Below are 14,390 nucleotides of genomic sequence, written 5' to 3'. Positions count from 1 at the left end.
GGACTGGCTTGTGCGGGTGGCACATAAAAGACACCATTTCGAGCGTGGCCGTTTTCGTGCGGGTGACACGTAAAAGCACCCACTACACTCTCTGAGTGGTTGGCGTTAGGAAGGGCATCCAGCTGTAGAAACTCTGCCAAATCAGACTGGAGCCTGGTGTTGCCATCCGGTTTCACCAGTCCTCAGTCAAATCGTCCAACCCATGCTAGCATGGAAAGCGGACGTTAAACGATGATGATGATGATGATGATGTGTTCCCCACCAGCTAGATGGGACACTTGTCCGTCGCAGCGTTACTCAAGAAACTGGAAGAAAGAATGAGAGAAAGGTGGGGCGAAAGAGTACAACAGGGGTCGCTACCACTCCCTGCCAGAGCCTCGTGGAGCTTTAGGTGTTTTCGCTCAATAAACACACACAACGCTCGCTCTGGGAATCGAAACTGCGATCCTCCGACCGTGAGTCTGCTGCCCTAACCACTGGGCCATTATACTTCCACTTTTTCATTACCCATTACTTAAATTAATATCTTCATTTATAACCATGTACATACATACATGCAGTATGTATGTACATATGGCAAGTTTCTTTCAGTTTCTATTGACCAGATCCACTTATAAGGCTTTGGTTGGCTTGAGGCTATAGCAGAAGACACTTGCCCAAAGGTGCCACACAGTGGGACTGAACCCAGAATCATGAGGTTGGGAAGCAAACTTCTTGCCACACTGTCTGTATGTGTGTGATTGTACATGTGTTTGGGTCATTCCATGTGTGATTTCATGCAAGTGATTGTGAATGTATGTGACTGCGCATGTGTGTGTGATCACATATGTGTACGACTGCCTGTGCATGCATGTGAGTGTGTGTGTGTGATCACACATGCATGACTGTACATGTGTGTATGACTGTGTGTGTGTGCAGGTACATGCCAGAACAAAAGAATATGAAAGAGAGTATATTGATGGTAGGAATTACTTTTCATCAGTGGTATTGTGCTGTTTCAGCCATTCGTAAACACATTTATCAGTCCCATAATATTTGCGTTGGATAGAAGCTATGGTTTCAGCATTGGAAACCACCTCAATCATTCCAGTGTTTTCTCCAGTACACAGACAACCATACGGGTTCATTCTGGAAAAGACAAACCAGAAAAAAAAGAATAATTTGTTACATGGGATGAAATACAATGAAAAAATTCATTACATCATCATTATCATTTAGCATCCGTTGTCCATGCTGGCATGGGTTGGATGGTTTGACCAGGGCTGGTAAGCTGGAAGGCTGCACCAAACTCCAGTCTGATTCGGCATGGTTTCTACACCTGGATGCCCTTCCTAATGCCAAGCACTCAAAGAGTATAATGGGTGCTTTTATGTGCCCCCCAGCATGGGTGCCATTTGTGTAACACTGGTATCTGCCACAACTGTGATTTTACTTGGTTTGATGGGTCTCCTCTTCAAATCACACCATACTGTCTTAAAAAAAGCAATGTCTTTTATCCTGGATTTGTTGAATTATGGCTGTACTGAGGTTAAACAACAGTCAGGGGCTAAGCAATATATAGGTGTACAATAAACCAATGGTTCAATGTTAACTTACTTGAGATCCACACCTTCTTCTTGCCAAATGGAGTCAACAATTTGGATAATTTGCAGCGCCAGCATGTCTTGTCGGAGGTCTGCAGAAAGAGTATTCCATAGAAATATAAAGAAACAACAACAACGCCGTCACCACCACCACCATCATCATCATCATCGCTATCAGCACTACCAACACATCACAGCCATCACTGTAATATATCTAGCCAATACATGGTTGTTCAAACTGCTAAAAATAGTAGCTAATATATCTCTTGAATCATGAAAGGGCCATTCGACAATATAGTCAAAACATACAGACTTCAAAATAACAGAGTTCATCGCTGGAATGCCTTTGAATTAGATCTGCTCAATCTGGGTTGACTAACAACAATAAAAAGTAACAAATTGGTTTTTATCTAATGTCCAATGATCAAGGTTGTGCCTCACATCACAATCCTAACATCTTAAAAACAGGATGGTATGTTTTATGGTGTTGTTGAAGACACATCATCATCATCATCATCATCTTACATCTGTTTTCTATGCTGGAATGGGTTGGATGGGTCATCAGAGTCTGAGTCCGTTCTGGTTCAGTAACTGACCTCCCATATAAGCCAGAGGACCACATCTTGTGTGTACATTCCATTCTTGGCAAGAATTCTAAGACGGGATGCCCTTCCTAACACCAACCACCTTACAAAAAATACTGGGTGCATTTTATCATGGCACCAACACTAGAGATGTTGCCTTGTACTCTGAAAGTCAAAATGTCCTCATTATTCTAGGCTGCCTCTATTCATTCAAAGCAATATAATCAAAAGGGCAAACAGAAGAAAGGGTGATGGCAAAAGAAGAACAAGGATAAGTGACTTGTTATGGTTATCTCTACTGGTTTACTATAAAAATGAGAGCCAGCATTGATTTTGTTATGACGTTTCATATCTGAGGTGTTTGATGTAGAGATAACCTGAACAAATAATCTAATAGCACTGCTAACACAATAGAACAATAGACATATATTTTCCTTTTATTATGTTTCAGTCATTTGACTGCAGCCATGCTGGAGTACCGCCATTAGTCAAACAAATCGATCACAGGACTTATTCTTTCAAAGCCTAGAACTTATTCTATCAGTCTCTTATGCCGAACCGTTAAGTTATGGGGATATAAACACAACAAAATCGGTTGTCAAGCGAATGTGGGGGGGGTCAAACACAGACACAAATGCATACATACACACACATACATACATACATACATATACATATATATATATATATAGAAATATATATATATATATATATATATATATATACAATGGGCTTCGTGCAGTTTCCATTTATTTGGTCAGCTTGAGGCTATAGTAAAAGACACTTGCCTAAGGTGCCACACAGTGGGGACTGAACCCAGAACCATGTGGCTAGGATGCAAGCTTCTTACCACACAGCCACTCCTGCACCTATATAAGAACGTTTTATATACTTTATAGTATATTATGGTTGCATAACGAAATACGGTGTCCCTACACATCGAGGATGAGAGAGCAAAAGAAGCAGCTATATTATTGGAAAAACAGAGATTTTCAAGTAACAATAACAGAATTCCTTACCATCACCGTTCTTGTATATAATAGAGAATTTCTCATTACTTTGGCAAGCTTCTTCGTTTCGCCACACTAGCCATACTGGACGTTTTTTGGAATCTAAAAATTTGCATTCATCAATTCTGTTTCATAAAGTAGGAAAAGATAATTATTAATACATGCATACAAAGTACGAGAAATACAAAGAAAGTGTAAAGGAAGTACAAAAGTAATCTTCATTAACCCTTAGGGTACTGACCTGCTAGAGACCACCCTGGATTTATGATACATATTTCATGCTTGAACTCCCATCCCTCTTTTACACATGTGTTGTCACTCACATCCATATAAATATAAATACAGAACCTGTAAACTAGGATAATACAGTTCTATATTTAAGAGGATAGAGGAAGGATAAAGAAATAATAGATTTATAAGCCCTAAAATTCACTCCATAATTGCCCACGGGCATATGGCGTAGTGGTTAAGAGCGTGGGCTACGAACCCCAAGAGTCCGAGTTCGATTCACGGCAGCGAATCGAACGGCAGCGACCTGAATAATAATATAATAATAATAGTAACATCGTTAGGAATGAGAACCCAGGTTCGAAATTTCCCCAAGACACCTGACGAAGGCTGGAGGATATATCAGCCGAAACGTTGTGTTAACAACAAACAAGATGAGGACTAATATCCGTCAAATGTAAATACTGTAAATACTGTAAACTAGGAGACAAGCAGATCTGAAGCAAGAATTACAGTAGAGAGAGCATGTCATTAATAAGGTCACAAAATGACAGCAAAAGGACTTTGATGAAGTTAGCTGGTTAATTGATCAATTGAATGATTAATCAAACAATCAACGAGTTAATTGGTTAACCAATTAACAAATGAAAGTAAAGAAGTGAAATAGAACCATTGTGTGTTTTTATCATTAGCATGATGACTCACCCACCCACCAAGATACAAAATATTTCAACACATCAGTTCACATCAAGAAGCTTGCAAACCAAAAGAACAGAATGAAATAAATTAAAACTTTCCATCGAAATTTCATTCTGATAAATGTTCCAAACACCAACTTAATAATGACAGTGGATGTGCAATGGCCCAGTGGTTAGGGCAGCGGACTCGCGGTCATAAGAGTGTTTATTGAGCGAAAAAGCCTAAAGTTCCACGAAGCTCCGGCAGGAGATGGTGGCAAACCCTGCTGTACTCTTTCACCACAACTTTCTCTTACTCTTACTTCCTGTTTGTGTTGTGCCTGTAATTCAAAGGGTCAGCCTTGTCACACTGTGTCACGCTGAATCTCCCCAAGAACTACGTTAAGGGTACACGTGTCTGTGGAGTGCTCAGCCACTTGCACGTTGATTTCACAAGCAGGCTGTTCCGTTGATCGGATCAACTGGAACCCTCGTTGTCGTAACCGACGGAGTGCCAACATACGTAATAATGACAAGGTAACTTTACTAAATTCTTCATGAAATTTCAAAATTAACTGTAATAAAGACAGTGTGTTTCAACAGAAATATAGTAACAAAAGGGTTAAAAGTACAATAAGAACTGGCTGAGTACATCAAAATGTCGTGGGTGAGAGGGTTATTAACCAATGGGTCAGTTACATCTAAGTACAAGATGCGTATGGCAGGAGATTCAGATGGAGAAAATGTTGAGGTATGAAAACGAAAGCTGTAGAAACATTTTGTTACCTAGGACAGGGGTTTTCAAACTTTTTGACTTGCGGACCCCTTTATATTTCAGGCTTTACCTTAGGGACCCCCTTATAAATGCTTATGAAATTTATACATAAATATTTGCTTAAAATAACATATATTTTTACATTTATTTATTTAACAGTATTGAACAAATAGGTTTATTGTCAATTAAAAGATTTCGATTAAAAAACATATATAAAGTCAAATTGCCCATTAAAAGTATTTGCTGTCCACGGACACCCTGTCTTGTCCTTGCGGACCCCCTGTGGTCTGCGGACCACAGTTTGAAAACCCCTGACCTAGGAGATATTCTGCATGGAGAAAGTGGATCGGACTAGGTGACGGAGGCTAGAATGAGATGGGTATGGAGGACACTCCCTAGTTAGCATACAATCCAGGAACTGAATGGTATGTTAATGAGGAGGAGAATGTCACTGAAACTGAGGGGAAAGGAATATACTGCTTGTATGAGAAGTGCTACGATTTATGGGAGTGAGACATGGGTAATGAACATAGAGCATCAGAGAATTCTGGGAAGAACAAGGACGAAAATGATTAAGTATTGCTGTCAATTCTCCTCAAACTGTCCATGCTGCATGCCTGTTTTGATGCACTGAAAATACTGCTCAGTATTTGGTTATTTTAGCAGATATATTCTGCATGGGATCACCTACATGCTTCTAAAATATGTCCCAAAACAGCATTTCACAGGCTAAGATCATCTGGGATCTCAAAGGGAGAAATATAGATTACTCTATTTTGTGGAGTTTGTAGTTTCACTTACAGAAGGGATGGCAGTAGCTGTAATTTGTGCTCTGAGGAGGTGCCAGAAATCCTCAATTGTAGATCTAATTTAATTAACAAGAAAATGAGTAATCAATCTATTTTCTAAATTAAACTTACATTAATTTATTCATTTTCCACAAGGGGTTTAATGGACTATGAAGTTCGTTGAGAGCCTCCATGTATGCTTTCTGACTGAGAACTGCCTGGAAATCTTTCAGAAGTGTGTCTTTTACTTTCTGTAAAATAGAAACAAAAATAAATTTAATGATAAAGAAAAGAAAACTGATATACAAATCTCCTCCAATTGATTCACACGTATTCCTCAAATTTTCTTAAATCAACGCCACTGATACACATATATCTGACTTTAATCTGTGTCACTTATACTCACTTCACTTATTGCAAACATTTACCAAATCCTTCAATTTTCAAAAGTACATCTTTCTGGACTCTATTTCTGACCTGAGAATTATATTAAGAGTACATGTGCCTGTGGACAGCTATCATTATAGCTAACTTTCAAAGCTTTGTTTGTGTTTTCAAACTCAATTTGTAAATATGCTGATCTCTATCAACATGAAACCTCAGGTGCCAGAAAATTAACAAAAGTTTACATTAAAAAACTGTTTATACAAAAAATTGTTTATTTCTGGTGCTGAATACTCATTCTCCCAGTTTGTTACTAAAGTGTGCATGGGGGATGGGGTTTAGAAGTAAGCAACTACATACCTTGTCACCAATGTTCAACGTTGTGTTCTTGATAAGCATATTGGCTGAGTTAATCTTCAACAAAGCTTCATTTTGACGTATCAAGTCCTTCGTGTGATCAGCACAAGATTTACAGTAGACTTCCAGTATGAGACCAAACCTTACATTTACTTGGCATTCATGCATTTCCGACCTAAATGGTTTCCATGGGGATGTTTGTTTTGTTTTTTAAAAAGGAGAAAATAATTATATATAACAAATCCATATACAAATATTCTATGAAACAATACAAGTTAGTATTTATGCATCACTATAGAAAACATGTTTCTTAATTCATATATAAAACAAGGGGGGATTTAACATTTTTATCAGTAAGTTCATCTGAAAACATGAGACAGTGCTCAGAGCCCCGATTGTAACATCCTGACTAGTCAGACTGAGGTGATTGATAATCAAGCACAAGCCTCTTCAGCTCACTACAGGAGGAGAGACGGTTTTAAAGGGTGGCATTTCTAGAGAAGATGGGTTAGGAAAAAGAAAGTGTTCAGTATACAATCTTGTTGGGGAGGGTCACAGTAGGAATGGCGATGAGAAGGAAAGGGGGGAATGCATCTAGAGGCATGGAGACATATATGGATTGATAGTTTAAATGTTTAAAAGAGAACAAAGACTATTGAAATAGATAGAGAAGATAGAGACCGACAGTATGTCAGTGCATTAATGGTTATTCCATGTTCAGAGATCAAATATTTTCCAGTCCTGAAGATGGAACCCTAGTCTTTAGCATGCATCACAATGTTTTAAAGTCTTCTCTTTCCATGCTGGCATGCTAGATGAGATTGGCTGAGACAGTATTCTGCAGGCAGATGCTCTTCCTGATGCAAACCATTCTTTTTTTCTATTTTAAGTACAGCGCTTCTATTTCATGACACATTTTGTCCTTGAGCAAGACACTTTATTTCACGTTACTCCAGTCCTCCCAGCTGGCAAAATTGACTCATACCTGTAATTCAAAGGACCAGCCTTGTCACACTGAATCTTCCTGAGAACTATATTAAGGGTAAACATGTGTGTGCTGTGGAGTACTCAGCCACATGCATGTTGGTTTCACAAGTAGGCTGTTCCATTGATTTCTCAACTGGAACCCTCATTCTTGTAACAGACAGATTACCAATTATTCTTATACAAGAATATTGTTGACAGTGCTTTCAAAGTTCCAGCCAGCTAAGCCAACTCATCAGATTAATATAAAATTGTTTTTATTATAACTGAACATAAAAACCAACATTAATGTATATATATGTGTGTATATATATGTGTGTGTGTGTGTGTGTGTGTATGTATATACAAATAGATAGATAGATAAAGTTAGATAAGGCCGATTTATGGGATTACCCTGGGTTTCACATCTATACAATGCTTAGCTTTACAGTGTATCGTCAGATCCCAAACCTGTTGGCTTATGGCCTCTCGAGAATGACCTTGGTATCGTGTGGATCCCAGTAAGCCAGCATGAATTTCCTGAAGTGCAAGCATGGTCTGAAGACCTCTGTTCTGGAGTTGAGGATATTCCCCAGGTCAAGGGAATCCTTTTGTATCCTTGCCTGTTCCTATGCACAGTTTACAATGCTTGATCCCATTTATGTAGGGGCCTGGATTTTCTAGGATTCTCCATGATATATATATATATATATATATATATATATATATAGAGAGAGAGAGAGAGAGAGAGAGATACACCCACTACACTCTTGGAGTGGTTGGTGTTAGGAAGAGCATCCAGCTGTAGAAACTCTGCCAAATCAGATTGAAGCCTGGTGTAGCCATCTGGTTCACCAGTCCTCAGTCAAATCGTCCAACCCATGCTAGCATGGAAAGCGGACGTTAAACGATGATGATGATGATGATGATGACATACACACATATGCTATATACATACACCCATATACATACATACACGGACACAAATGAACACATGCAGAAATGAAACAAAATAAAGAAGCACAAAAGACTTACTTGAGAAGCCAGAAAAATCTATGTCCAAAACACCGGTTTCGTAAAGCTCGGCTTAACAGCAGCTCAACGACTGGACAATATAAATAACTTTCATACTTCAGTATCTGTACTAATTGTAGCAGATACTGCATGATTTCATCATCTCTAGAGAATAAAGATATGAATATATATATATATATATATAAAAAATATAAATGAGAAGTAAAAATTATTTCAAAAGCGATATCTACAATAAACCCTTGATTAACTAATAGGAAGGCAAAGTGTGTTTAATACCAAAATTCCATTAGCTTGAAGCTAGCTTAAGACTATTTTTTAATGCTTTCAATGAAGAAAAATAAAGCTTCAATAAACTAGTACACAACATAATACATTTCTTCATCTTCTTCTTCTTCTTTACCATCCTCATCATTTAGCAGCTATTTTCCATGCTGACATGAGTTGGACAGTTTGACTGGAGATGGTAAGCCAGAAAGCTATACCAGGCTCCAGTCTGTTTTGTCTTGGTTTCTATGGCTGCATGCCCTTCCTAATACCAACCACTCCACAGAGTGTACTGGTATGAATGCGTACACGCAGACAGACAGGGCTTTTCTGTTGATCGGCTCAAATGGAACCCTCATCATCAGAACTGACAGAGTGCCAGTAAAAAAAAGAAGAAAAAATGTTTTAGACTAGAAAATTCATTTAGAATCACTCCTAAAATCTGAAATGATATTAGAAATTTTAACTTACGGCAGTTCTTGAAGACAACTCACAGCAAATTCTCTCACAACTCTGTCAGCATATGCAAAATCAAGTAAACCTAAACTGTGTTCACAGTTTAGTTTTGGCCAACTCATTAATAATGCTTGCATCTGAAACAATCAAACAAATGAATTAATTAACTAATTGATAATGGAAACTGATGAACATAATAGCAAGAAAAGGAATGAAGGGAGAAATGAATAGCGGAAAAGGAATGAAGGGAGAAAAGTGAACACTAGGGTAGGCCAGAGTTGATAGAATGTGGGACACAGCAGTACCAATCCATATATATATAAGAAGTACCCTGATATGGGTGGTTGCCTCTCAGTTTTACAGAATATCAGACCCTGGGGGTTAGATTAACTGAAAGAAGGTGGATCAAGGAAGCAATGTTAGGCAACAAACAGTTCTTCTTATGACTTATATCGGGAAATATAACAGACACACTAAACATTCCATTTATTATGCTGCTTGTACACAGATCCATGTTTCATATCCAACAGGATTAGCTGCCTTGTTGGCTTGGAAACCAAAATGATATCTGATCTGAACAAGGTTTATTGACTTCAGAGCAATGAAAGAGAATGTTGGCCCAGACAGAATTTGAACTCAGAACATAAAGAAATACAATCAAGCATTATACTCAACCAGTTCTGTCATCTACCAACATTTATTGGTGGGAGTTTTTTGGGGGGTGGGGGAGTTAATCAATTTTGATCATATCTCTGAAAATCTTTCTTCCTCTTTGAAAATAATTTTTTTTTCTTTTTCTATCTTACCTTTGAAAGATCAATTTTGTTATTCCATTTTACAGATGACAGCAGCAAAGGTAGAGAATTGGGAAACCGATGTTTGATTTCGTGACGCAATCGCCACAGAAGTTCTTTATCCTGTTCAAAGAGAGCATTTCCTTCTTCGATGATTTTCCGTACTTGGTCAATTACGATCTTGTTAGGCCTCCACATCTATCAAAGACATAATTTTAAAACAAAAAACTTTTTTAAAAATGAAAGCATTTTTCACATTTAATTTATAACATCCCATATTAAGAACACTTATACCAAACTGACACTTTTTATTCTTTATATTAAACAAGGGACTAATAGTTTTCTCACTTAACAGACCTCAAGAAAAAAAAATTCAGAATCCTTGTCCGGTACCAGACTGATCCTAAATCTAATCAGTTCGTGCCAGTCACAAGGTCAAACATCCCTGAAAGCTTCATCCAAATCCATCCAGCGGCTCTTGAAATATCTTGTCCACAGACAAACAAACAAACAAACACAACTGAAAACAATACTTCCACCTTCACTAAGGAAGAGGTAATAATAATAATAATAATAATAATAATGATAATAATAAATAGAAATAAATGTGAACAGAGAAATGACAGACTTACTGGAGATCCAAATGAACCAACAGGCTCCATATTTTCAGCAGCTTTACCTAAAATCTGTAAATAAAAAATAACATTAAAAGACACTTTTGTTACATTAATCATTGGAAGCAGAGTTTTCTTTCTTAAAAAACAAAATGCAAAAATCTCTTAGATATTTGTTCTGTAGTGAGTTAGACACATTCCCTGTCAGAAATGCAGTCACCAGAGATTGGCTTGACTTACTTAAAAACTGCATAACCAACAATGCTGTTATTTACCAACTGTAATATAAGATTTTAGCAATATAGTAAATGAGCTGGATCACATGATATCAAAAGCTCAGATTTCAACAGTTGTCACATGACACATTTTCCCAAACATCCTTGAGCAAAGCTTTTAATACCACTATCTAATGATTAACTAATTGCTCCACTTAATTTGACTGTACTGAAAAAAAAAAAAAAGACACATATGAGGTCTGATGAATGACCATGGGATTGCACCTAGAAAGTTACCCTCTGAGGTACAAGTCCGGGCAAGATTGTTTTATGGAAGGCCAGCAATTGCTCATGCATACCAGCCACCCCTCTCCACACCACTGATGTTATCCAAGGGAAAAGCAAAGGCCGATACAGCTTGGCACCAGTGATGTCGCAACTCATTTCTACAGCTGAGTTAACTGGAGCAACGTGAAATAAAGTGTCTTGCTCAAGAACACAACACGCAGCCCAGTCCGAGAATCAAACTCTGAACCTCACGACCGTAAGCTCGACGCTCTAACCACAGTAGTAGATAAAGATGTTGATTAATGCAATGCAGCCATGTAGAGGTTTTGAATTCAATCCCAAGTATAGCATTAAGGTTATTCATAAAACATTGACTGAAGCAAAAGGTGTCATGAAACGCAGAGAGTCGAATGAGAATAGTGTACCACCACAGATCAAGTAAAGGGCTAGGTTTGAAATTCTGATACAACAACAGAGTTCAACACAAGACACCTGAAGAAGTCTGGAGCATACAATAATTAAAATGTAGTAAAAGCAATAATCAAGATAAGGAGGACACCACTTTCACTATTATAAGCAGTATACATAATTCTTCAAACCCTCTCGAAAATTAAACTCAATTGTCTTTAATTCACGGAGAATTCTACTTCATTTTTGTATCTGGCTTGCAAGGTTGTTTATGTGAATTCGTGTGTTGAAACAGATTTTGTTGCGTCCAGGGAGAGTCATTATGCCAATATAATTAACACACACACTGATTCAATTCCACTCCTTTTTCTTCATTAGCCAATTCGTTAAATACCCAACTAACTAATACATGATGGCCGTCCACTCATGACCGAGGAAGACCATTGCCGACCTTCAGGAACATTGTGCGCTCTAGGACTAACTTATATTTTGCATTTGCAGCTCTGTTGGTGGCTAATGAGCCCTGCTCTTGACAAGCATACACAACTGCAAACATTGCAGATTAAGCTTTCCCCATTCACTATATGAGCCATGCGCTTTCGTGCAGCTCGCTTAAGTTCTTCATGCTGGATACGTGCTCTCTCAAAAGTGTCGATCCCCTCCTTAACTTGCTTCCTCCATCCGTGGCGATGACAGGCATTGTTCTCCCAGTCAGTGTCCTGCATATCACAGGCCTTTAATGAGGACTTGACACAGTCCTTAAAGCGCAGCCTTCGTTTCTGCCGGAGTCTCATTCCATTCACAAGTTCTCCATAGAGAACATACATACATACATACGTACGTACATACATACGTATGTATATACACAAGCACTTGTACATGCTGGCATGCACACACACGCATGCAATAAATCCCAAACAAATACTGCCTCTCTAACAGACTAAGTCAATAGTCATTGAAAATGTTGCAAGAAGCAACAAAAAAGCTTTGACAAACAAAAACAAAACAAATTTGTAGGATATTTTACCATTTGGCTATTAATAAAGAAAAGAAGTAGAATTGAACCAGTGTGTGTGTGTGTATGTTTATGTATGAGTGTATGTGTTTGAGTGTTTGCATTTGTGTATGAGTATATATATGTGTGTGTGTGTGCATACCTCTGTGTTAGTCCCCTCGTACCGCTTGACAATCGGCATTGATGTGTTAACATACCCTGTAACTTAGCGGTTCAGCAAAAAGTCCAATAGAATAGGCACCAGGCTTAAAAACATAACTGCTGGTGCTGGTGGGGGGGGGAGGCAATTCCTTCGACTAAATATTCTTGAAGGCGGTGCTCCAGCATGGCCGCAGTCTAACGAGTGAAACAAGGAAAATAAAAATAAAAAGATAAACGGTACCTCTTGTTTTTGTGGATATACAATTCTCTTATCTCTGTTATACGTTGAGAAACAAACACGGAGGGTTGTAGCTTTCTTACCGTCAGGATTTGGAGTTACAGTTCCTGGATGAGAGACAAAAACAAAAAAAACACAAACATCATTAACATTTTAGTTGTCTTCTTTATATAGTTATTTATTTATTTATTGCTCACTTTGAGTTAATAAGTCTTTCTGGTACTTAATTTATCGGCCCCGAAAGGATGAAAGGCAAAGTTGACCTTGGCGGAATTTGAACTCAGAACATAAAAGACAGACGCAATACCGCTAAGCACTTCGCCCAGCATGCTAACAGTCCTGCCAGCTCGACAACTTACTTTCAGCAGAATAATGTGAATACTAAAGTGTTAAAATGAGAACTTACCGATAGGAAAGCAAGGTTCATCTAATTGTAGATCATCTTGGATTGGCCACATAAACAGTTCACAGGTGTTACACCGAAGCCGAGATTTGTAATCAAACAAGGGGATGTTTGCCCAAGCTAATGGATTTGCATCCTGGGAATATCATCATGGAAAAAATTGCAAAGAGAAAGAGGACAAATAGTAAGAATGAAAAAATGTTAATTAAAACAGTAAGTAAATGAGGAAGTAAAAATGGTAAAAAAAAAATATATTGTATTGATGATATGGTGAAATATTGGGAGGAAGGGGGAGGGAAGAAGGAAAGAAAGAAAGGAAACGGGAGGGAGGAAGAAAGAAAGAATAAGAAAGAAAATGGGCAAGAAAGTGAAAGAGTAAAATGAAACAAAAAAACAGAAAAAGAAAAAGGAAAAAGTGAAAGGAAAATGAAGAAGAAAGAGAAAAGAATGAAAGAAAAGAAAGAAAAATTCAATGAAGAGGAGGAGGAATGACACAAAGAAAGCGAATGAATGAATGAATGACTGTTGTACCTTATTCCTCTTATTCTTCCCTGTGCCAACAGAATACAACATGAAACAGATCCGGGTCATCTCCGGGAGGTCACTGACCAAGTGGTCAAAGGTCAGTTCTGAATTCCAGACACAGGTCCGCTGGGATAGAGTCTGTTCGTCTGTTGAGACCACATCACACAACACATCGTGACCAAGATAGAGACCTGCAACTACCTTTACCTGATTAGAGAAAATTGGAAAAAGCACATCAAAGAAAGAATTTCTAATGCGAATCACTGAATAATTTTGATCTTTTATCGGAAAATTTTAAAAAGAATAACTTACTCTGTTGCCATCCGAAATTTCCACTTGAGTAACACAATTGATTTTGATAGTAACTCTTGTAAAGATATCCCAAGAATGTATATCTGGTATGACATTTTCTTGAGTATTCCGTGAAGAAAATGAAGACGACGATTTCCTGGGTGGTATAATTGGAGCTGGTACTAAAAAAATATGGCAATAACAAAAGAAAAAAAAAATCAAACATCAGAAGAAACTTACAGGAAAGTAAAATAAGAAATGTTACCCCAATTATTAGTGCTCTATTAAAATTAGTGTTCATAATAGCATATATATATATATATATATATATATATATATATATATATATATATA

At 37.8% G+C, this 14,390-nt stretch overlaps 1 protein-coding gene across 1 annotated transcript in view; it reads right to left on the bottom strand.

Moving 5' to 3' along the window:
* The window catches only part of LOC106874488 (phosphatidylinositol 4,5-bisphosphate 3-kinase catalytic subunit beta isoform), a gene marked incomplete at its 3' end in the record, with an annotated part of 65,500 nt that overhangs the window by 5,338 nt on the left and 45,772 nt on the right, over positions 1-14,390 (bottom strand). The window contains exons 9-21 of the mRNA XM_052972246.1: positions 14,058-14,218; positions 13,752-13,952; positions 13,224-13,356; positions 12,821-12,924; positions 10,531-10,584; positions 9,911-10,096; positions 9,120-9,241; positions 8,385-8,528; positions 6,390-6,561; positions 5,778-5,896; positions 3,187-3,302; positions 1,597-1,675; positions 973-1,128 (exon numbers count right to left, since the gene is read on the bottom strand). Of these exons, the coding sequence (XP_052828206.1) occupies positions 973-1,128; positions 1,597-1,675; positions 3,187-3,302; positions 5,778-5,896; positions 6,390-6,561; positions 8,385-8,528; positions 9,120-9,241; positions 9,911-10,096; positions 10,531-10,584; positions 12,821-12,924; positions 13,224-13,356; positions 13,752-13,952; positions 14,058-14,218 (1,747 nt within the window). The remainder of the gene's footprint in view (positions 1-972; positions 1,129-1,596; positions 1,676-3,186; positions 3,303-5,777; positions 5,897-6,389; positions 6,562-8,384; positions 8,529-9,119; positions 9,242-9,910; positions 10,097-10,530; positions 10,585-12,820; positions 12,925-13,223; positions 13,357-13,751; positions 13,953-14,057; positions 14,219-14,390) is intronic.

The sequence above is a fragment of the Octopus bimaculoides genome, chromosome 12 (genome assembly GCF_001194135.2).
Source record: "Octopus bimaculoides isolate UCB-OBI-ISO-001 chromosome 12, ASM119413v2, whole genome shotgun sequence".
In the NCBI taxonomy this organism is placed as follows: domain Eukaryota; kingdom Metazoa; phylum Mollusca; class Cephalopoda; order Octopoda; family Octopodidae; genus Octopus; species Octopus bimaculoides.
Note: the sequence above shows the minus strand (reverse complement) of the source record. Positions and strands in the feature narration are given on the sequence as shown.